General features: G+C 49.3%; 1 protein-coding gene across 1 annotated transcript in view; it reads right to left on the bottom strand.

The window, feature by feature from the left end:
* Window positions 1-2,078: 2,078 nt before the first annotated feature.
* STMN3 (stathmin 3) overlaps window positions 2,079-23,546 on the bottom strand; it is a 45,836-nt gene continuing 24,368 nt past the window's right edge. Inside the window, exons 2-5 of the mRNA XM_015414009.1 lie at window positions 8,552-8,647; window positions 5,299-5,474; window positions 3,719-3,910; window positions 2,079-2,276 (exon numbers count right to left, since the gene is read on the bottom strand). Of these exons, the coding sequence (XP_015269495.1) occupies window positions 2,217-2,276; window positions 3,719-3,910; window positions 5,299-5,474; window positions 8,552-8,647 (524 nt within the window). The 3' untranslated portion in view covers window positions 2,079-2,216. The remainder of the gene's footprint in view (window positions 2,277-3,718; window positions 3,911-5,298; window positions 5,475-8,551; window positions 8,648-23,546) is intronic.

Below are 23,546 nucleotides of genomic sequence, written 5' to 3' on the forward strand. Positions count from 1 at the left end.
TAACGCCACTGACAAAATTGCTTCCGTCTTTAGACAGAGGTGCTAATTTAAAGACAGAACCTCCCCAGAAACTAAAGACCTGCAGGCTGCTGTGTCACCCCATCCACCTTTCCCGTGGTGTCAAGTGAATGACCCAGCGGAAACACTGGCTGAATCGGGCCAGATGGGTGAGCCCGGGACTGGGACACAATTCAGTTCCCACCCTTTGTGCAACATCACGGGATAAGCTCTTCCATCCTGTTTAGCCTGAGGAGAAGCGTTCTGAAAAGTGCCATTAAATCCACAGGCACGATGGTTCCATGATTTGCAGTCAGCCAAGATACAGCAAGCACTTAAGGGTTTTCTGCATTCTCATTTTTCTTACTTGTAAGTAGAGATGTGAAGGCTCGGGGAAAAAAACGGAAAAATTCTGGGAAAAAACGGGTTTTTTACGTTTTTTTCCTGAAGCCTTTTTGTTTTTTTCCGAAAAATTGGAAAAGTTGAAAAAAGAAAAAAAATGATTATGGAACGTTTTATTTTAACATGATGAGTAAAATATTTTAAGACAAGGTGTTCAAATATTTCCCAAATCATTTCTAAAAAATATATATGGTATCAGATTGATCTAATTTCTGTGCACGGAGGACAAGCAAGTCCTAGGTTACAAACTGAACTCTCCAATGCAAGAACAAGATGCATTTCTTCCTTTAGGAGGTGCTATTGTCACAAGAAAAGAAAAAGGTTTCAGTTTTGTTTTTGCATGTGGGTGGGTATTCTGTTTGTAAGAATTGTTTGGATACACTATATTTTTAATATGCTAGTTGTGATAATTTCATGCCAAGTAAAAATGTCCATAGTCATATTTTATGTTCCTAAAGTAACAGAATGACTTTCAATCTAGAAAAAAACAAAAAAAATGCCAATATAGCATTTTTTTTCAATTTTTCTGAAAATTTCCGTTTTTTTCCAAAAAAACCCGTTTTTTTCCGGAAAAAACTTCAAAATTTCCGGAAATTTTACATCTCTGCTTGTAAGTTCCTGTATCTTGGGGTGGGGTCTGTTCTGCATGTGCGTTGTACCCTCTAGTGGCCAATTCAACATTATGCCGGTTTATGGCTGGCATATCTCCCTGCAGGTTTAAACTGCAGGTTTCTATGCTGGACATAAATCGGTGCAATATCTACCACTAAACACAGCAAAGCGTGTGTGGAACAGACACACTCCCTCCCGAAGAAACAGGAACTTGCAGGCAAGAAAAATTAGAATGTGGAATGGTAGGCAGGTAATTTCTATCTACTAGGATATACCCTACCCCACCTTCCTGAGTAGATATAAATTACCTGCCTACCATTTTCTCCTCACCTTGACACAGAGAGTCCTCCATCTTTCTGTGTTATGCCTCTGAGGATGCCAGTCACAGCTGCTGGCAAAATGTCAGGCCCTACAATGCCAAGACCACGGCCAGACAACCCGGAAAATCTACAACGGCTAACAAAAGGCTCTTACCTGCCCCCAATCCTTCAACCACCTGGTTCCTGCTCTAGCCAAAGAGAAAACAATAGGCTTTTCTCGCACGCTACTCAGTGGCACGCCCAGATTTGCCGCTGGAAGTACACACAAGGAACCACAGCCCATTTTAGCCCCCTGCATGCACAATGCACTTGTCTGCACATTTGTCCCCCATTTACTTTTTTAAAGGGTACACCTAAAACCTTGGGTGCATCTTTAAAGATATAACATGTGGAATCGGCTTTATTTATTTAAAATATTTCTATGCCACCTTTCCACCCAGTTCAGGGTTCCCCAAGGCAGCGCACCTTAAAACAAAACGTTTTTGCTCCGTCCCATGTTTTCACCAAGAGCGGCAAACACTTCCACACAGAGTAGCCCTCATCTCCACAACGTTGCTGAATGTGGTAAACGCCTCACCTTAGTTCTTGTGCATTCGTTTTTGTGTTTTTTTCCCAAAGAAGAAAAGCCTGAAGCTGGTTTATGGATTCTATATTTCATGTGTGTGTGGACTAATTGCTATTCTGCTTAAAGGTTCCTACGAACCTCCCCACAAGTTAAGAATACAGAGAGGAGAGAAAGATGGAGGTCGGTATACCGGAAGGTAGGGGGAAGGGGAAGGAAGGAAATGGAAATGGAGGAATCAGACATTGCCTCATCTAGACAAAACAAAAGTGTTGGGATTTGTTTGTTATTAGGAAGCAGGTGCGAGTTGTGTAGAAAAGCCCTTATCCAGAAATCTCTTCCCGCTGTTCCTTGTTTCTGCGCACCTCGGCTGCATGCAGTTCCTGAAACACAGAGAAAAGAGATGGACGGTGAACGTCACATGTAGCAGGGACAGGCAATTTTCCTGCAAACCTGGGGGGGGCAGTTTGCAGAACTATATGTTTTCTGTCAGTGAGGCCCCACTTGACTGTTAGAACGTAGGTTAGTAGCCCTGACCTGGATAGCCCAAGCAAGCCCAATCTCATCAGATCGAAGAAGAAGAAGAGACTGGATTTATACCCCACCCTTCACTACCTGAAGGAGTCTCAGAGCGGCTTACAATCTCCTTTCCCTTCCCCTCCCCACAACAGACACCCTGTGAGGTAGAAGAAGAAGAAGAAGAGATTGGATTTATAGCCCGCCCTTCACTACCCGAAGGAGTCTCAGAGCGGCTTACAATCTCCTTTCCCTTCCCCTCCCCACAACAGACACCCTGTGAGGTAGGTGGGGCTGAGAGAGCTCTTGACAGAAACTGCTCTTTTTCAAGAACAGCTCTGACAGAACGATGGCTTGCCCAAGGTCATCCAGCAGCTGTAAGTGCAGGAGTGGGGGAATCAAACGCGGTTCTCCCAGATTAGAGTCCGCGCACTTAACTGCTACATGGAAGAAGCTAAGCAGAGTCGACTCTGGCAAGCATTTGGATGGGAAACCTCCTTGAAATACCAGAGAAAGGGAGGCGGGGGCAGGCTTTATTCAGCCATGTCTCTGAATATATTCCAGGCCCCCGGTAGGGGTCAGTCACCAGAGGTTGCCATGACTTCCAGGTGCACACACACACACACACACACAAAATAGGTTAGTCAGCACATCCTACGTTACCATGGTAAGAAAATGTGCATTTCTATATTTGCAAGGTTTCTTATGTGGAGAGGATTGGTCTGTTGGCTAAGCAATAAACTGAGGTATTCCTCCTAATAACAATTGCCTAAACGTGCATCTGTGCAGGCCTGTCGTTCCAACAGCAGCCACCCAGATGCCTTGGCATTGCACGGTCACAAAGTTGTTTGTGCGGGAGACTGTCCAGTTATGAAGGTGCACAGAAAGTTTATATAGTTATAAAGGTGAATATATACAGAGATATTTACAGGCTATCGTACAGCATGTCGTGCCTTAGTCCATGAGAACTAAGCCCCCCTCCAGCTTACTAAACTGATAGCTATTATGCTAAACCCCAGCCAATCTCTAACAGGGTGATGCAATCACTAGCTCTAACAAGCCCTGAAAGATCAACAACTGCTAGAAAACACCTGGCTGTAATTACATGATCACTAGCATGACAGCTAGGTCTGACAAACAGATCAAACTGATCTATAGTAACTGCTTGCTACCTCTATCACTCTGACATATATCTCAATACTCCCCAGCTCCATTGACATCAGAGGCCATGCTGGTAATGAGCTCTGTCGCTAGCCCTCTTCACATGCTTAGAGGCACTGTTTGGTGCGGGGCTCCTGCTGGGACTCGCCTTCTCGCGGAGCCTCTCCCTCAAGGCAGCTAGATGAGCATCGCGGATCTCCTTGCTCAGCTCCATCTTGTAGTTCAGTTTCTCCTCAGCCAGCCGGCTGAAGTTGTTGTTCTCCTCCAAGGCCTTGTGAAGGACTTCCCTCTCGTGCTCTCGCTTCTCGGCCAGCTGCTTCAGGACCTGAGCCTCCTGGGTCTGCAAGGAGGCCGAGAAACCAGGTTAGAGGGGAGGGTGCTGGCAGGCCGGCCTGGCCGTGAATATGCCTTTCCGACATCCTCACGAGCTCAGAGGTTTAGCGCTTTGCCTCTTCTGGGCCCCCACACCCCCTCCCTGTACCCTGCCATTTGACTGCCACAGGAGGCGGCGGTGGCTACAACCATGGACGGCTTCAAGAGGGAATTAGATAAGCACATGGAGCAGATGTCCATCAGTGGCTATTAGCCACAAGGTATAGATAGGAACTCTCAGTCTGGGGCAAGTGATGCTCTGTATTCTTGGTGCTTGGGGGGGGGGAGAGTGGGAGGGCTTCTAGTGTCCTGGCCTCACTGCTGGACCTCCTGATGGCCCCTGGTATTTTTGGCCACTGTGTGACTCAGAGTGTTGGACTGGATGGGCCATTGGCCTGATCCAACATTGGCTTCTCTTATGTTCTTATATGGAGCAGAGGTCCATCAGTGGCTATTAGCCACAAGGTATAGATAGGGACTCTTGGTCTGGGGCAAGAGATGCTCTGTATTCTTGGTGCTTTGAGGGGGGCAACAGTGGGAGGGCTTCTAGCGTCCCTGGCCCCACTGCTGGACCTCCTGATGGCACCTGGTCTTTTTGGCCACTGTGTGACTCAGAGTGTTGGACTGGATGGGCCATTGGCCTGATCCAACATTGGCTTCTCTTATGTTCTTATGGATTTCTATTCTACCCATCTCCAGGGCTGAAGTGTGGAGTTACAAAGACCTGAATCATCCCTCCTCCCACCAACATTTATTTATTTATTTGTTCGATTTATACCCCGCCCTCCCTGCCAAGGTGGGCTCAGGGCGGCTTACCTAAAATGCATATATAAATACAGTTAGAAAAACATACATAAAACATCCATAAACAAAAATTCTACTCTGTGAGCTACTGCCATTAAAGTGGTGAGCAGGTGATTTGGCTGCGACATAACTTAGTTTGCTCTGGAGCCCTCCTTCCTGAGCCGAGACAGAAATGTGTGAGCTGGAGGCTAAAAAACTGTGAGCTAGCTCACACTAACTCAGCTGGTCTGATCCAGCAGGGCTCTTCTGATGTTCTTATGAGGGCCTCGGCCTCTCTGCCCTGTTGTTGGCCCTCCAGAGGAACTAGTTGGCCTCTATGTGAGGCAGGATGCAGGACTCTATGGACCACTAGTCTGATCCAGCAGGGCTCTTCTGATGTTCTTAGGAAGGCCTCGGCCTCTGAGCCCTGTTGTTGGTCCTCCAGAGGAACTGGCTGGCCACTGTGTGAGACAGGATGCTGGACTAGATGGACCCCTGGTCTGATCCAGCAGGGCTCTTCTGATGTCCTAAGGGCACACTGTCAGGCTAGCAATTCCTAGACGACCCCTTTACCTTCCTCCTCTCCTCTGCCGCCTCCAGCCGCCTCTGCAGATCTTCCAGGGACAGGTCCCTCTTCTTGGGGGGAGAGGAGAGGACGGGGCTCTCCGGGGAGAGGTCAGAAGGGGACTTCAGAATCACTTCAAAGCTCTGGCCCGAAGCCCTCTTGTCCAGCTGCTTGACCTCCATATCTGTGCAAAACAAACACCTGAGATTTACACAGTGTGTGCCACCTGTGGCCTGCACTGTATGGTGCCAGGTTTGTATCGTGGATCTACTGTGCTCCAAAGTCTTCCTTCCACACGGATGAGGTTCAGTAAAGTTCTGTCGTGCTTAGGTGAGTGTAAGAATGCATAGCAAAGCAAGAGTCGAACCAGCAGCGCTTTAAAGACTAGCAAGATTAGAAGCTTTTGAGAGTCAAAGTTCCTTTGGTCAGACACCACTGGCAAAAAGCCTGCTGGTGGGTAGGGGTTCCCTCATAGCTTCACGTATGCCAAACTGGAAGCTGGGGATAATGTATCAACGAGTAAAAGGCCATATGATCACATATAAGTGCCCTATACTGAATCAGGCCGTGGGTCCATCGAGATCACTATAGTCTACTCAGACTGGCAGCAGGTCTCCAGCGTCGCAGGTCAAGGTCTTTCACAACTCCTACTGCCAGCCGGAGATGCCTGGGACATTCTACATGCCAAGGAGATGCTCTACCACTGAGCCAAAGCCTCTCCTAGAGGCAGCTGATTGGCCACTATGTGAACAGAATGCTGGACTAGACGGACCTTTGGTCTGATCCAATGAGGCTCTTCTTTTGTTCCTTTAACTCAGTGGTTCTCAACCTTCCTAATGCCGCGACCCTTTAATACAGTTCCTCATGTTGTGGTGACCCCCAACCATAAAATTATTTTCGTTGCTATCAGAAGACCATCAAAAATTTGTGTTTTCTGATGGTCTTAGGCGACCCCTGTGAAAGGGGTCGTGAGTCATGACCCACAGGTTGAGAACCACTGCTTTAACTGGAGATGATGGGGATTATAGTTGGGACCTTCTGCATGCAAAGCAGGGCCAAAGTCCCTCCCGGATATCTGTAACCCCTAGAGCAGGGGTGTTAAACATAAGGCCCTGGGGCCAGAACCAGCCCATCCAGGGCTCTTACCCAGCCCGCAAGCAACTGGTATGTATGGAAATGTAAGGTACTCCCCCTTTTATGATATCCCTTGGAAAAAAACTAGTCTTGCTTATGATTAAATACATTCATTAGGGCTTTTGTGGGCTCCCCAGTAAACCAATTGCTTTTACTGCTAGGAATTTTGTTCGTCTTTTGAGTAAAAAAGATTATTGGTAATTGGGTTTGCCTGTGTCCTTTATAAAGTTTATATCTCTGGTACCTGGCATTTTATGGCACACATGGCCCGGCCTGACAAAGGGACATTTGTGTCAGATCTGGCCCTCATAACAAATGAGTTTGACACCTCTGCCCTAGAGGGTTGTTCTTCATTAATGATAGAATTACCAACAACGGGGGTTTACAGACAGGTACTCGTGGTAATAACTTGCCAAGAAGATGTTCTACCGCCGAGCCACAGCCCTTCTGCAGGTCTGCACTACTATGGGGGCTATTTTGTGTTACAGCTGTAGACTAAGCTGCCCACACTGATTCCTAGATCTTGATTTGCGGCTTGCACTAGCAGGACTTTGGGGATAGGCACAGACCCTGTGTGGCTGGCACTGGGCACGTTTGGTCAGTCCACCCGATACTCTAAACACCTTCCAGTCTGAGAACACCACGCTGGTCTTTGTGTAGTTAAATGGTGTGGACTTTGACATTATTCGAGTCGTCTGGTTCACACTTGTGTGGTAAGCACTGGGTTACTCATGGCTTGGCAACTTGCTATTGAATATGGAAACCAGGTGGTTGATTTCTTCATTCGATGTATGTCCAGAAAATCTAATAAACTTTGGACAAGAAAACTCAAGGCAGCCAGCAAAAGAAACGTCAAAGACAAATGGGTCAAAGGAGGCCGATGGAACAGGCGACCTTTTTCTCACCTCCTGCAGAGAAGGTGGACTCATAGCTTTTGTTGTTTGTTTGTTTGTTGCCAAGTGAATCATCACTACATACTTCAGTCATAAAACACAGACGGATTTATTACTCAGCTCTGACTTGTGCAGGAGGGAAGGCAGCACGGTATAGGCCGATGTTATCAGATCTTAGAAGCTAAGCAGGGTCAGTGCTTGGATGGGAGGCCACCAAGGAAGGCTCAACAGACGATGGCCAACCACCTCTGCTTCTCACTTTGCCTTGGAAGCCCCTTGCTAGGGTCACCATACGTCAGAAGCTAAGCAGGGTCAGTACTTGGAAGGGAGGCCACCAAGGAAGACTCTGCAGAGGAAGGCAATGGCCAACCACCTCTGCTTCTTACTTCGCCTTGGAAGCCCCTTCCTGGGGTCACCATAAGTCAGAAGCTAAACAGGGTCAGTACTTGGAAGGGAGGCCACCAAGGAAGACTCTGCAGAGGAAGGCAATGGCCAACCCCCTCTGCTTCTTACTTCGCCTTGGAAGCCCCTTGCTGGGGTCACCATAAGTCAGAAGCTAAGCAGGGTCAGTACTTGGAAGGGAGACCACCAAAGAAGACTGTGCAGAGGAAGGCAATGGCAGACCACCTCTGCTTCTCACTTCGCCTTGGAAGCCCCTTGCTGGGGTCACCATAAGTCAGAAGCTAAGCAGGGTCAGAACTTGGAAGGGAGACCACCAAGGAAGACTGCAGAGGAAGGCAATGGCCAACCACCTCTGCTTCTCACTTCGCCTTGGAAGCCCCTTGCTAGGGTCACCATAAGTCAGAAGCTAAGCAGGGTCAGAACTTGGAAGGGAGACCAACAAGGAGGACTGTGCAGAGGAAGGCAATGGCCAACCACCTCTGATTCTCACTTCGCCTTGGAAGCCCCTTGCTAGGGTCATCATAAGTCAGAAGCTTAGCAGGGTCAGTACTTGGAAGGGAGACCACCAAGAAAGACTCTGCAGAAGAAGGCAATGGCCAACCACCTCTGCTTCTCGTTTGCCTTGAAAGCCCCTAACTGGGGTCACCGTAAGTCATTTGCGACTAGACAGCACTTACATACATAACTGTATCCAAGAACGCAGCCAAAATATTGCAAAGGACATGCTTGGGAAGATGTTTCCAGTCTGAAACGATGCTACGTGTTTCCAGGCATGGCTTGTGGCCCTGAGCAAATTCTTCTTCTACAGGTAACAGGTACGTCTGTCACTTACCTCCATACTGGTAGATGGTGTTTGGGTGTGGCTGGGTGTGGAAACAGGAACAAATCAATGAAAGGAGGGACAACTCCTTCATTTTCTCTTTGTAGGCTGGAAAGAAAGAGGGAGAAATTAGCAGGGGTTTCGTCGCGGACACCTGTCCTTTCCACAATGAGACGGGGGGAAGGGAGGCATGATATTTCCCCTGGAATCCCAGGAGAGCAGTGGTATTTTCAGAGGAATACAGAAGTTGGACAGACAGCTTTAACATGCAGCACGCTCCCTGAATGCCTTGCAGAGTTACCAGGTAGCCAGTAATATAAATGGTAACAGCCCAAGACAACTAGTAAACCGGAAAACAGGCTGACACTCAGCGCTTAGGATGAAACGAAATACAATTTCACCACTGTATTTAACAATGTTGTTTTATAATAGCTAATAACACATCCACACTGTTACATATTCTGTCTTTCATATGCACACCCAAAATACAGGGGGAAAATGGGTTCAAAATCAGTGTTCCCTCTAAGCTGAGTTAGTGTGAGCTAGCTCAGTTTTTTAGCCTCCAGCTCACAGATTTTTGTCTCAGCTCAGGAAGGATGGCTCCAGGGCAAACGAATTTATGCAGCAGCCAAATTGCTCGCTCACAACTTTAATGCCAGTAGCTCACAGAGTAGAATTTTTGCTCACAAGACTCCACAGCTTAGAGGGAGCATTGTTCAAAAGTACAGGAAAAAAGTGGGTTGACAAAATACTAGAATGTATCCTCATCCATTTTACTGGAGAATCTTATCCTGGGCGTACAAACAGATCAATTTGCCTTCAAATACATTATAGTATTTGAAATCATGGCATGGAATATCATGTGAAGACACTATGAATAGTAGATTTTCAAGAGAGACTACCACGGTGCTTCAGTATGTTCGAATGAAGTTGTGAAAGAAACGAAAATCAACTCCGGGGAGTTTCGTCAACCCACTCTTTTTCCCTGTGTTTTGGGTGTGCATATGAAACACAGAATACGTAACAGTGTGGATATGTTATTAGCTATTATAAAATAACATTGTTAAATACAGTGGAGAAATTGTATTTCGTTTCATCCTAAGCGCTGAGTGTCAGCCAGTTTTCCGGTTTACGAGTTACCAGGTAGTTGCACGCCCTGATGCTCGGTGGAACAATGCTCTCTCTTAAGTAACGAGTGAGTAAAATAAATGGCTCTTTGGCTTATTCCATTCATTTCCGTGGACTGTCTGGAGGTGACTTTTTCAGATGGATATCTTCGTGTGTGTGTGTGTGTGTGTTTATCCTTAGTATGTTTATGGCCAGGGACCTGCATACCTGAGGGACCTCCTTTCCCCATATGTTCCGCAGAGGGTGCTGCGATCAGGGACCCAAAACCGGCTGGCCCTCCCGAACATCAAGGAGGCCAGGCTAGCGACGAGGGCCAGGGCTTTCTCGGTGGTGGCTCCATTCTGGTGGGACGAGCTCCCGCTGCCACCACAGCCACCAATGACATCCGGCAGCCAATAGAGACCGAGACCGAGACCGACCCCTGCCCCCCCCAAATGTAGCCTGACCCAAGTGCCCGGGTCATCTGAAGGAGACTTGGAGGCTTCTACTACTCATCTGAAGGACATCTGGAGGCGATACAGAGGCTGGCTGTTATGCTGAGGAATTCAATGCTAGCACTTTAATAGTTGTATAGTTGTGGTCTTAAATATGTCTTGACTGGATTTTACTGTTATATTGTACTGTTTTATAAGGTTGTAAGGAGCCCTGAGCCGGCCTTGCTGGGAGGGCGGGGTAAAAATCTAATTTAATCTAATTAATTAATTAATGCCCTGACCTGGATGGCCCAGGCTAGCCCAGTCTTGTAAGATCTCAGAAGCTAGGCAGGGTCAACCCGGCTTAGTACTTGGATGGGAGACCACCAAGGAAGTCCAGGGTTGCTACGCAGAGGCAGGCAAGGGCAAACCACCTCTCTGTATCTTGCTTGTCTTAAAAACCTTTACAGGTTTATATATAAGTCACCTGCGACCTGACGGTGCTTTACACACGCACATGTTTGTCTCTTTATTATAATATGAAATCGACAAAACCGGGTTCGCGGTGAACTAAACCGGAGAAGAACAACATTCGCCGCGATGAGTGAAACCTTAATGCATTCTGCCAAAAGTTATACATGTATCCAATACATACAGTCAGGGGTCATTTCCTGCAGGAGCACACAGGAGCGGAGCTCCAGCAGTAAAGAGCCCAGGGGGCGGGCACATGCAACAAGCCCCACCCCCTGCTCCCAACAGCCCTCAGTCAGAGCAAGAAGCAGCCAGGTAAGTTGCAGAGCCCCCCCCCCCAAAAAAAACAGTCCAGTGGCACCTTTAAGACCAAGTTTTATTCAGGTACAAGCTCTTCCTCCTCTGCGAGGACAGATCTGCACGTTCCCCCCCCCATAGCTAGCAATCCAAAACAGTCCAGTGGAGCCTGAGCGGTGGGTGTTGCCTTCTGACACACTTCCGGTGATGTCAGGGTGTGTGGCACATGCAAATAAGTTATGCTAATGAGTTATGCTAATGAGCTCCTGCACCTCTTTTTCTACAAAATGACCCCTGCATACAGTACATTAACAATTCTACTTTTCAGGTTTTCACCATATATTTGAGGACCTTGCAACTCTATAACTTATTTTCTGACTGGAATCCTCAACAGTAATAAACTGAACACCGTAGATATGGGGTATCTTTACAGTCCAGTATTCTAGTACACTGTGGTTGCCCTCTATTGAATTGTACACGATCTTCTTGAGAATGAATTCTCTCGAACAGTAAATTCTGAGAAGTAATACTTCAACATGCCTCAGCTGTATAGCAATCAAAAACTTCCTAACTGTAAGAGTGGTTGAGCAGTGGAACAGACTGCCTTGGGATGCGGTGGATGCTCCTTCGCTGGACGACCATCTTTCGGGTATGTTGCAGGGCTATCTTTCGGCTACGCTCCTCCAGAGTGCAGGGGGTTGGACTAGATGACCTGCAAGGTCCTTTCCAACTCTAACGTTCTATAATTCCCTGAAAATGCATTTCATAAAGAATCCAGCGACCCGACAGGTAGCCACTGATGTCCCCCTGTTCCAGTTTCCTGTTTTCCAACTGGTTGGCCACCGTGTAAGACAGGATGCTGGACTAGGTGGACTATTGGTCTGATCCAGCAGGGCTCTCCTTAAATGTTGTTTTAATGTTTGGATTTTCTCTTCCTTGGGGACCCCACTTGAGTGGAAAGGTGGCATAGAAATGTTTTAGATCAAATAAATAATACATAAGCCACCTGCCTGGAAACCCGTGCCTTACATTGGAAGCAGCATATGATCAGAGATCTTGTGATCCAACCTGTTTGGTGTAGTGGTTAAAAGTGCAGTGGTGGTTGACTGTGGACTCTAATCTGGGAGAACCGGGTTTGATTCCCCACTCCTCCACATGCAGCTGCTGGCATGACCTTGGGTCAGTCACGAGCCTGGCTGGATGACTTTGGGCAAGCCGTAGTTCTGGCAGAGCTTTTCTGCCAAGGGCAGTTTCTGTCAGAGCTCTCTCAGCCCCACCTACCTCACAGGCAGTGTTCCCTCTAAGCTGAGTTAGTGTGAGCTAGCTCACAGTTTTTTAACCTCCAGCTCACACATTTTTGCCTTTGCTCAGGGAGGAGGGCTCCAGAGCAGACTAATTTATGCCGTAGCCAAATTACTTGCTCACAACTTTAATGCTAGTAGCTCACAGAGTAGAATTTTTGCTCACAAGACTGCACAGCTTAGAGGGAGCATTGCTCACAGGGTGTCTGTTGTGGGGAGGGGGAAAGGAGATTGTAAGCCGCTCTGACACTCTTTTGGGTAGTGAAGGGCGGGGTCTAAATCCAATCTCGTCTCTTCTTCTTCTGAAATGAGAAGAAGAGATTGGATTTACACTCCCGCCCTTCACTACCCGAAGGAGTCTCAGAGCGGCTTACAAACTCCTTCCCCTTCCCACAGCAGACACCCTGTGAGGTAGGTGGGGCTGAGAGAGCTCTTTCGAAGACTGCTCCTGAGAGAAATTCAGAAGAAGAGGAGGAGGAGGAGGAGGAGATTGGATTTATACCCTGCCCTTCACTATCTGAAGGAGTCTCAGAGCGGCTAACAATCTCCTTCCCTCCAGTTTGGTGTTGTGGTTAAGTGTGCGGACTCTAATCTGGGAGAACCGGGTTTGATTCCCCACTCCTCCACTTGCACCTGGCTGGATGACCTTGGGCAAGCCGTAGTTCTGGGAGAGCTTTTCTGTCAAGGGCAGTTCCTGTCAGATCTCTCTCAGCCCCACCTGCCTCTCAGGGTGTCTGTTGTGGGGAGGGGAAGGGAAAGGAGTTTGTAAGCCGCTCTGAGACTCTTTTGGGTGGTGAAGGGTGGGGTATAGATCCAATCTCTCCTCCTCCTCTTCTTCTTCTTCTTCTTTCTTCTTCTTCGCTTCCTAAAGGCACCGCCAGCAATTTTAATCATCACAGCTGAGCTCCGTGAGCATACGATGCCAACGCCAGGGCATCTCTCCGCCCCACCCCCGGTGGTCTTTCTGCAATCTCTCGTGCTCTCCCCTCCCTGCGGCAAAGAAGCCCTTTCTTTCTCCCGTTGTCAATTAAAGGGAAAAGTGTACAGAAAGTGGTACAGCTGCTGTCAAGCGGGCTAATGAGATGAGGCGTGCAAGGCACGTACATCTCCTGGCACTGGAGACTCCGCCGCTCCATCTTGGCGGCGCCAGCTATCAGAAGCAATTAGTTCCTTCCAGACAACACACGTTGCAGGGAGGGGAGAAAAAAATGTTTAAAAAACCTCTCTCTTGGCTTTGTGGCGAGTGAGGTGGTGGAAGAAGAAGCCACAGGGGAGGAAATTTGGAGGAGCTCTTTGCCCTGAGCTGATCCCTTGGCGATTAATATGAGGCCCTAACCGAACCTTCCAGATGGAGCCCCTGTCTGTCCTGCAGCAAAAGCATCTTCAAGGGCAGGAGCCGTGTTCGCGTCAGAGCGGCCTCCCTAGAGTCCTCTTCTCGGCCTCCCCTGCCGCCCTCCTCCTCCTCCTCCACCCCCTTCGAAAAATAAAGACATCTCTGCAGGCCTCTCCCGTTGCTGCCTCTTTGGCTGGGCGCCATGCTCTCGAATCTGTGGAAGAAGCGCAAAGCAGTGGGCGGGGGAGCTGTCCGTTCAGCACCGAGCCAAACCAGACATGACGCCCGACGGGATTTCTTGAGAGGATGTCACAGGGATGCAGGACACGGCAAGGTGCGACTGTGCATGCCAGGGGTCCCCCCAGCCTTTTCAAGTGGGCAGGCGTCTACGGAATTCTGACTCAGGCTGATGGGCACAGTCGCAAAACGGCGGCCCCAGCGTGCTTAGAGCCACGCCATGAAGATTCTCGAGTTGTGGTGGCAGCTGCTGCCAAAGCAACATTTTTTTTTAAAAAGGTCTGCACAGAACTATCAGATCTCAGTGACCAGGACCAGGGCATTTTCGGTGGCAGCTCCTACCTGGTGGAAGGAGCTCCCGGAAGAGATCCGGGCCCTGCCGGACCTTTCTCAGTTCCGCAGGGCCTGCAAGACGGAGCTCTTCCGCCAGGCCTTTGAGTAGGAGCCACCACCACTATTCCACCTCCGCCTCCTGTGCACTGGCATATTACCATCATGATTGTTTGGTCCCTACGGGGGGAGCGAGGTGCCTGGGCACAGATTGGATGATAAGATCTCAGGGAGCTGCTATAGAGGTTAAGATCTACCCATCTTGGTTAAATCTGCATTGCAAATTTGTTACTGTATTTTATTGTTTTTAAATTATGTGTTTATTGTTGTAACCTTGGCACATGGTGCCTTTGTCAGCCACCCTGAGCCTTCGGGGTAGGGCGGGATATAAATCCAAATATAAATAAATAAATAAATAGCCAATCAGAAGCCTTGCTGGGCCAAAGCCCCACCTGGCCCTGCCCACTTTTTAAAAACACTTGGCGAGTGCTGAGAAAGGTGGTGGCAGGCAAGTGGCGCCCATGGGCACCACATTGAGGATCCCTGGTGTATGCTGTCAGGCCTGCTGCAGCACACACTGTCTAGTCTCACCTTTTCACACACAGGGCTGAGAGGAGGAGGAGGAGGAAGAGGAGATTGGATTTATACCCCACCCTTCACTCGGAGTCTCAGAGCGGTTTACAATCTCTAATCTGGGAGAACCGGGTTTGATTCGCCACTCCTCCACTTGCAGCAGCTAGATGACCTTGGGCCAGTTACAAGTTCTCCCAGAGCTGTTCTCTCAAGGACAGTTCTGGAAAGAGCTCTCTCAGCCCCACCTACCTCACAGGTGATGTGCACCTGTTGGATGACCTTGGGCAAGCCATAGTTCTGTCAGAGCTGTTCTTGAAAAAGAGCCGTTTCTGTCAGAGCTCTCCCAGCCCCGCCTACCTCACAGGGTGTCTGTTGTGGGGAGGGGGAGGGAAAGGAGATTGTAAACCACTCTGAGACTGCGAGTGAAGGGCAGGGTATAAATCCAATCTCCTCCTCTTCCTCCTCCTCCCTTCCACTTCCCACAACAGTCACCCTGTGAGGTAGGCGGAGCTGAAAGAGCTCTGACAGAAACTGCTCTTTTTTAAGGACAGCTCTGACAGGACTATGGCTTGCCCAAGGTCATCCAGCAGGTGCAAGTGGGGAATCAAACCCGGTTCTCCTAGATTAGTGTTCGTGCTCTTAACCACTACACGAAACTGACTCAAGCCAAACCTCAACCAAATTAAAAAGCATGAATCAAACGGAGAGTACAGGACTAGATGGACTGAATGGGAACACGGCAGATTCCCAAGTTCACACCAGTTTGCCTTTTGCCTTGCCTCACGTCATTCTCCTTCCCTTCAAGTAGCTCATGGATTTATATGTTATTCTCTTGCCCCCCCCCCACTCCATTGCATCCTCAGAGCAACCCTGCAAGGCAGGTAGGCTGAGAGAGGGAGTGACTGGCTCCAAGTCACCCATTTAGCTCTCCAGCCCTGTGGGATTTGAACTCCAGTCTCCCCAGTCCTAGTAGAACACTGCAATCATAGCATCACGCTGGCTTTCAAAGGCAGTGGAATAGTCTGGGGAGGGGCTGTGGCCCATAAGAAGAGTCAACACCGTTCAGCCTTGACCAGGGGCAGGGCCTTTTTCGCTCTGGCCCCAGCCTGGTGGAACACGTTCCCATCTGGAGATGGGAAAGATATAAACTGAAGCGAACAAATAAAATAAAATATAAATTGAAACAAACAAACAGCTAAACACTTCCCAGAAGAAAAGTTGGCCCTCTTAAATCTCCAGTTTGGTGTAGTGGTTAAGTGCGCGGACTCTCATCTGGGAGAACCTGGTTTGATTCCCCACTCCTCCACTTGCACCTGGCTGGATGACCTTGGGCAAGCCGTAGTTCTGATAAGAGCTGTTCCTGAAAAAGAGCAGTTTCTGTCAGAGCTCTCTCAGCCCCACCTACCTCACAGGGCGTCTTCAAAGTTTGGTGTAGTGGTTAGAGCCAGTTTGGTGTAGTGGTTAAGTGCGCGGGAGAACTGGGGTTTGATTCCCCCGCTCCTCCACTTGCACCTGCTGGATGACCTTGGGCAAGCCGTAGTTCTGATAAGAGCTGTCCTTGGAAAAGAGCCGTTTCTGTCAGAGCTCTCTCAGCCCCACCTCCCTCACAGGGTGTCTGTTGTGGGGAGGGGAAGGGAAAGGAGTAAACCGCTCTGAGACTCCTTTGGGTAGTGATGGGCAGGGTATAAATCCAATCTCTTCTTCTCAGAAGAAACTGCTCTTTTTCAAGGACAGCTCTTGTCAGAACTATGGCTTGTCCAAGGTCATCCAGCCAGGTGCAAGTGGAGGAGTGGGGGAATCAAACCCGGTTCTCCCATATTAGAGTCTGCGCACTTAACCACTAATGTATTGTATTTTATGATGTCTTGATCTGTTCTGTGATCCACCTTGAGCCCGCTTGCAGGGAGGGCGGAATTGAAACAAATAACAAACAATTAAACACTTAGGAGAAGAAAAGATGGCCCTCTTAAATCTCCGGTGTTTCTTCTGCCAACAGATGGTGCCGGCAAGATGCTGGGGCTGCTGACTCTTACGAAACCTCTTGGTGTTCTGTGCCATTCCACCCTACATAGCATTTGATCTATTTTAGGACCTTAGGCACACTGTGCTCAGTCACATCAATTAGCACCGAAATGAAGGAGAGCTGCGTAAGAGCACAGGTGCGGGTGGCGCCTTGTGGTGTGAAGGCACACCTGGTTCATTTTGCCGGTCAATTAGAGGGACTGTGTCAGGGTCCCGCTCAGCAAGCCAGGCACAGGTTCCGAGAAGGGGGAGAAACCAGGGGCTGTGGCTCAGCGGAAGAACCTCTGCCTGGCCTGCAGAAGGTCTCAGGTTCAATCCCTGGCATCTCCAGTTAAAAAGATCTAGGCAGTAGGTGATGGGAAAGATCTCAGCCTGAGACCCTGGAGAGCTGTAAAGAGGGGCTGTGGCTCAGTGGGAGAGCATCTGCTTGGCCTGCAGAAGGTCCCAGGTTCAATCCCCGACAGCTCCAGTTAAAAAGGACCAGGCTGTAGGTGATGGGAAAGACCTCAGCCTGAGACCCTGGAGAGCAGCGGCCAGTCTGAGGAGACAATACTGAATGCTGATGGACTAACGGACTGATTCAATATAAGGCAGCTTCGCATGTGCTGAGAACTCAGGGCAGACTCGAATACTAACCAGGATGAGGGGGCTGTGGAGGGACCATGTAGCAACCAGGTCATGGAATGAGGGGGCTGTGGAGGGACCATGTAGCCCAGCTGGACCAGCAACCAGGTCATGAACATCAGCATTTCCAGAAATGTGGAACCAGCAGCCAGGAACCATCGAAAGCAGGCAACCAGAGATTGCTGAAGGACTACCCTACCAAGCTGCAGAGGGTCTGCCCAGAGGTGATCTAGTTGCACAGCACCATGAAGGCCTTTTGCACAGGAAATAGAGCTGCACTGTAAACCACGTGGATCAGAAAGAAGCGTGGGGTAAAGGGCTGGGGACTGTAAACCATACCACTAGGCTAGCCCAATCTCATCAAATCTTGGAAGCTAAGCAGACTGATCTTTGGATGGGACACCAACAAGGAAGCTCCAGGGTCGCTACACAGAGTCAGGCAATGGCAAACCACCTCTGAACACCTCTTCCCTTGAAAACCCTACAGGGTCGCCATTACACCTGCTGTGACCTGATGGCCGTTTCCGCCAGCACAGAGTTCATACTATCTGTTGCTATTAGTTGGGTCCCACTATGTAGTATTTGCATGTGTAACTTCAGAACATCAGAAGAGCCCTGCTGGATCAGACCAGTGGTCCATCCAGTCCAGCATCCTGTCTCACGGCCAACCAGTTCCTTTGGAGGGCCAACAACAGGGCAGAGAGGCCAAGGCCTTCATAACAACATCAGAAGAGCCCTGCTGGATCAGACCAGTGGCCCATCTAGTCCAGCATCCTGTCTCACACAGTGGCCAGCCAGTTCCTCTGGAGGGCCAACAACAGAGCACAGAGGCCGGGGCCTTCATAAGAACATCAGAAGAGCCCTGGTGGATCAGACCAGTGAAGGTCCATCCGGTCCAGCATCCTGTCACACACAGTGGCTAACCAGTTCCTCTGGAGGGCCAACCACAGGGCAGAGAGGCCTAGGCCTTCATAAGAACATCAGAAGAGCCCTGCTGGATCAGACCAGTGAAGGTCCATCTAGTCCAACAACAGGGCAGAGAGGCTGAGGCCTTCCCCCGATGTTGCCTCCTGGCTCTGGGATTCAGAGGATTGGTGCCTTTGGCTGTGGAGGTTCCCCTCAGCTTCCATGGCTAGGTGCCATTGGATAGTCCTATCCTCCATGAATCTATCTAAGCCCTTTATTCCTGAGGCCATCACTACAAGTTGTTTAAATTTTGTACATGGTTTTATGGTACAGCGTACCGTAAGCCGCCCTGAACCTGCTTGCGGGGAAGGCAGGGTATATATTAAAATAATTAATAAATAAATACATCCTCTTGCAGCAAATTCCACGTTTTAATCACTCTGTCTAAGGCAGTATTTCCTTTTATCCCTCCCGAATCTACTGCCCATCTATCAATTTGTTTAATGTGTGGTATTAATATATATGCTTTGCTTCACCCTCTGGCTGCGTCGGGATTTCTACAATTCAAATCCGATTGTGCTGTCGATTGGACGTTGCACCCTGATTGATTGTACTGGCTCTATGTAATTCACCTTGAGTCCCAATGGGAAAGGCAGGCTGTCAATAATGTAAATACATACATGCATACACACATGAAGCCTTAAGCACAAACATAATAAGCCATTTCTTAAGTGGGGAAGGCAAGCCCTGGTTCACTAGCACACAAGAGCTCCATGTTGTGTCTCAGCAAACAAAATATAATATCTTAGAATAAAGTCTGAGTCCAGCGGCACCTTTAAGAGCAACAAATTTTAATTCTGGGTATAGGCTTTTGTGTGCATGCCCACTGATGAAGTGAAGCGATAAAGTGTACATGCACACGAAAGACTATACCCAGGTCAGTTTGGCCAGGGAGACCCTGGGGTTTTTTTTGTCATCTTCTGGGCATGGAACAGGGGTCACTGGGGGTGCAGGGTGGGTGTGAATTTCCTGCCTTCTCCAGAGGGTTGGACTAGATGACCCCAGAGGTCCCTTCCAGCTCTATGGTTCTACGATTCTATGAATTAAACTTTATTGGTCTTAAAAGTGCCACTGGACTCAGACTTTGGTCTGTTGCTTCAGACCAACACAAAGGCCCACCTGAAAATAAAATCTTGCTTGTCCTCAAGGTGCCGCTAGATTCCTGGTTTGTTTGTTTGTTTTGCTGCCACCAGCCCTCAGGGCAAGTGGGTAGCCTAGAGCTGTCCAAGGTCTTACAGCATATGAGCACGCAAAGCTGCCTTCTACTGAATTAGACCATCAGTCCACCAAGGCCAGTATTGTCTACTCAGGCTGGCAGCCGCTCTCCAGGGTCTCAGGCAGAGGACCTTCCTTCCTTCCTTCCTTCCTTCCTTCCTTCCTTCCTTCCTTCCTTCCTATCTTAGATCAGTCACGATTGACACTCATAGTTATCAGCACATTTGCAAACAATAAAATTCCCAGGCAGCCTGGCAGGCTGATTTCAATAGTAGAGACAATGAATAAGAAGACTTGACCCGCTGCTTCCTTGTTGATCTTGCCGAGGGGCAAAATTTGGCCACCTTAGAGGCTGTTAGAACAACATGAAAGACAGAGGACTTTCCCATCACCTGCCGTCTGGTCCTTTCAACTGGAGATGCTGGGGGTTGAACCTGGGACCCTCCTGCATGCCAAGCCGAGGCTCTTCCACAGCGCCACCGTCTATGCATACCACAGCCTACTGCCTGCTCATCTGATCGTCCATACATGGCTTGTGCCAGTTGTTTAGGATTTCCCATCTCCCTTACCCATCCATCCATCCCACTCCCATGGTGGTTGCCAAACAAAGAACCTCTGTGGCTATCAGGACTTCCGAATGCAAAGAGATTTGCTTCCCAGTCCTTTGAGAGCTGTTGTGTGACATGTTCCCGGAAAGCTGTTGCTGCTCATCCGCCAGTTGTTGCTGGTAAAGGTAAAGGTTCCCTTGCTCGAAAGCTAGTCAAGTCCGACTCTAGGGTTGCGGTGCTCATCTCCGTTTCAAAGCCGAACAGCCAGCGCTGTCCGAAGACGTTTCCGTGGTCATGTGGCCGGCATGACTAAACACCAAGGCGCACGGAACGCTGTTTCCTTCCCACCAAAGCGGTACCTATTTATCTACTTGCAATTTCTTGCTTTGGAACGGCTAGGTTGGCAGGAGCTGGAACTAGAGACGGGAGCTCTCTCCGTCATGCGGCACACTCGGGTCTTGAACTGCTGAACTACCGACCTTCCACAGCCTGCAGTTCAGCGTCTTAACCACTTGAGCCACCGCAGCTGGACTTCTGTTTAATTTCTAGCCCTCTGGAAGTTATTCCCAGAAGGGCAGCATTTCATAAACGTCAGGGCCTTTCACAACCCCCCTATAACATAGGTCAGTGTTACTACCATTTGCTGATGGGAGTGGGAAACTGATAGAGTGATATATATTTTTCTGTCATCTGCCTTAAATCTTCTTGAGAAAGGCAGGCTGTAAATGCTGTAAGCCCTGGCCTGGGTGGTCCATGCTAGCCTGGTCTGGTCCGATCTCAGAAGCTAAGCAGGGTCAGCCTTAGTTAGTACTTGGATGGGAGACCACCAAAGAAGTCCAAGGTTGCTACGCAGAGGCAAGGTGATGGCAAACCACCTGTCTGTCTGTCTGTCCTAACCTGGATGGCCCAGGCTAGCCTGATCTTGTCATATCAGGAACCTAAACAGCGTTGGCCCTGGTTTGTACTTGGATGAGAGACCACCAAGGAAGCCCAGGGTTGCTACGCAGAGGCAGGCAATGGGAAGCCACCTCCGTTGGTCTGCCCTAACCTGGATGAACCAGGCTAGCCTGATCTTGTCATGTCAGGAACCTAAACAGGGTTGGCCTTGGTTTGTACTTGGGTGGGAGACCCACCAAGGAAGCCCAGGGTTGCTACGCAGAGGCAGGCAATGGCACCCCACCTCTGTCTGTCTGCCCTAACCTGGATGAACCAGGCTAGCCTGATCTCATCAGATCTCAGAAGCTAGGCAGGGTCAGCCCTGGCTAGTATTTGGATGGGAGACCACCAAAGAAGTCCAGGGTTGCTACGCAGAGGCAGGCAATGGCAAGCCACCTCCGTTGCTACGCAGAGGCAGGCAATGGCAAGCCACCTTGACCTGGATGGCCCAGGCTGGCCCAATCTTGTCAGATCTCACAAGCCCACCAAGGAAGCCCAAGGTTGCCGAGCAGAGGCAGGCGATGGCAAACCTGAAACCCCTTGAAACCACTAGGGGGGTCACCATAAGTCAGCTACAACTTGATGGCACTTTCCACCATCAAGTGCTATGAAATATATGAGCAGCGATTTGTTCAAGGCCGCCCAGGAAAAAGAAGCGGGTCCGATGACTCTGTTCTCCCCCGTGCTTCTCTCCCTCGCTGCAACGGCCTTCCTCTGCCGCGGCGCTCACTTCCTCTGCCGCACCTGCAAGATCAACGTTTTGCAAGGAGCCTGGAATCACGTGGAAGTGCTGGCAGCAGAGGAAATGAATGCCGCAGTGGGGGAAGGCCTCCGCAGGGGCTGGAGGGACAATGTCCCAGGGATCCGAACCGATGTCTGAGTCGGCATTTGAACCAAGCTATCCAATCATCCAGACTGCTCCTCGTCTTCCCCTTTGGGAGCCTGTCAGGATTTTAAGATTGGTTTTATGATTTATTGTCTTTTTACCCCGCCTTTGCTCCATCGTGACATTCAAGACTATTTCCATAGGGTTCTCAGGAAGTCTTCCAGGCAATCGTCAGACCAAGACCTGCTTAGCTTCCACAATGTTGCTTTTGGTTCCCCGTTGGGGAGGAAGGAGGGATATAAAGGCAGGCAAGGAAAGAAGGAAGGAAAGCCCCCCCCAACCACCAACGAGCCGGCCCGTACCAACGTATCTGGCCGCTACCACTGTGCTCCGGAAAGATCATTGAGCGAAACCATCCGGTTGTATGGTCATTTCAGCACGCCATCCTATGCATTCAATGTATTAGCACTGGCACTTTATGAGGTTTTGTTTTGTTTTATTGTATTGAACTTTAAATTGTTTTTATGTGAATGTACAGTCGTCTTTAGACCAATTATGTAAGCCGCCCTGCAAACCGCTCGCAGGGTACGGCGGGGTAGAAATGTAATAAATAAATAAATATACATAGCCCAGGCAAGCCCAATCTTGTCAGATCTTGGAAGCTAAGCAGGGCCGACCCTGGTGAGTACTTGGAAGGGAAACCCCTAAGGAATACCAGGGCAGGGATGCAGAGGCAGGCAATGTCAAGCCACCTCTCTGAAACGTCCTAGTCCCACTAGGGGCCGCCAGAAGACAACCATGACTTTCAGGCATACACACACAATACTCACAAAAAAAAAAGAAAAAAGGGGAAGGGAAGGGAAAGGAAGAGGACGAACAGAGGTAGTTGGCCATTGCCTGCCTCTGCGTGGCAACCCCGGTCTTCCTCAGTGGGATCCCATCCGAGAACTGACCATGGTTGACCCTGCTTAGCTCCCGAGCCCTGTTGACCTTGGGCCAAGCTATTCAGTCTGCTATTGGGGAGAAAGGTGTGATATAAATGTGAACAATCCCATTTCCCAGTCTGGCGTAGTGGTTAAGTGCGCAGACTCTAATCTGGGAGAACTGGGTTTGATTCCCCACTCCTCCACTTGCACCTGGCTGGATGACCTTGGGCAAGCCCTAGTTCTGATAAGAGCTGTTCTTGAAAAAGAGCCGTTTCTGTCAGAGCTCTCTCAGCCCCCACCTACCTCACAGGCACTGTTCCCTCTAAGCTGAGTTAGTATGAGCTAGCTCACAGTTTTTTAGCCTCCGGCTCAGCAATTTTAGTCTTAGCTCAGGAAGGATGGCTCCAGAGCAAACTAATTGAGGTAGCTGCCAAATCGCTTACTTTCAACTTTAATGCCAGTAGCTCACAAAGTAGAATTTTTGCTCACAAGACTCCACAGCTTAGAGGGAGCATTGCTCACAGGGTGTCTGTTGTGGGGAGGGGAAGGGAAAGGAGTTTGTAAGCCCCTCTGAAACTCCTTTGGGTAGTAAAGGGCGGGGGATAAATCCAATCTCTTCTTCTTCTTCTACCTCACAGGGTGTCTGTTGTGGGGAGGGGAAGGGAAAGGAGTTTGTAAGCCACTCTGAGACTCCTTTGGGTAGTGAAGGGCGGGGGATAAATCCAATCTCTTCTTCTTCTTCTACCTCACAGGGTGTCTGTTGTGGGGAGGGGAAGGGAAAGGAGTTTGTAAGCCACTCTGAGACTTCTTTGGGTAGTGAAGGGCGGGGGATCAATCCAATCTCTTCTTCTTCTACCTCAC

The sequence above is a fragment of the Gekko japonicus genome, unplaced genomic scaffold (assembly GCF_001447785.1).
Source record: "Gekko japonicus isolate JY-2015 unplaced genomic scaffold, Gekko_japonicus_V1.1 scaffold2433, whole genome shotgun sequence".
NCBI classification, from domain to species: domain Eukaryota; kingdom Metazoa; phylum Chordata; class Lepidosauria; order Squamata; family Gekkonidae; genus Gekko; species Gekko japonicus.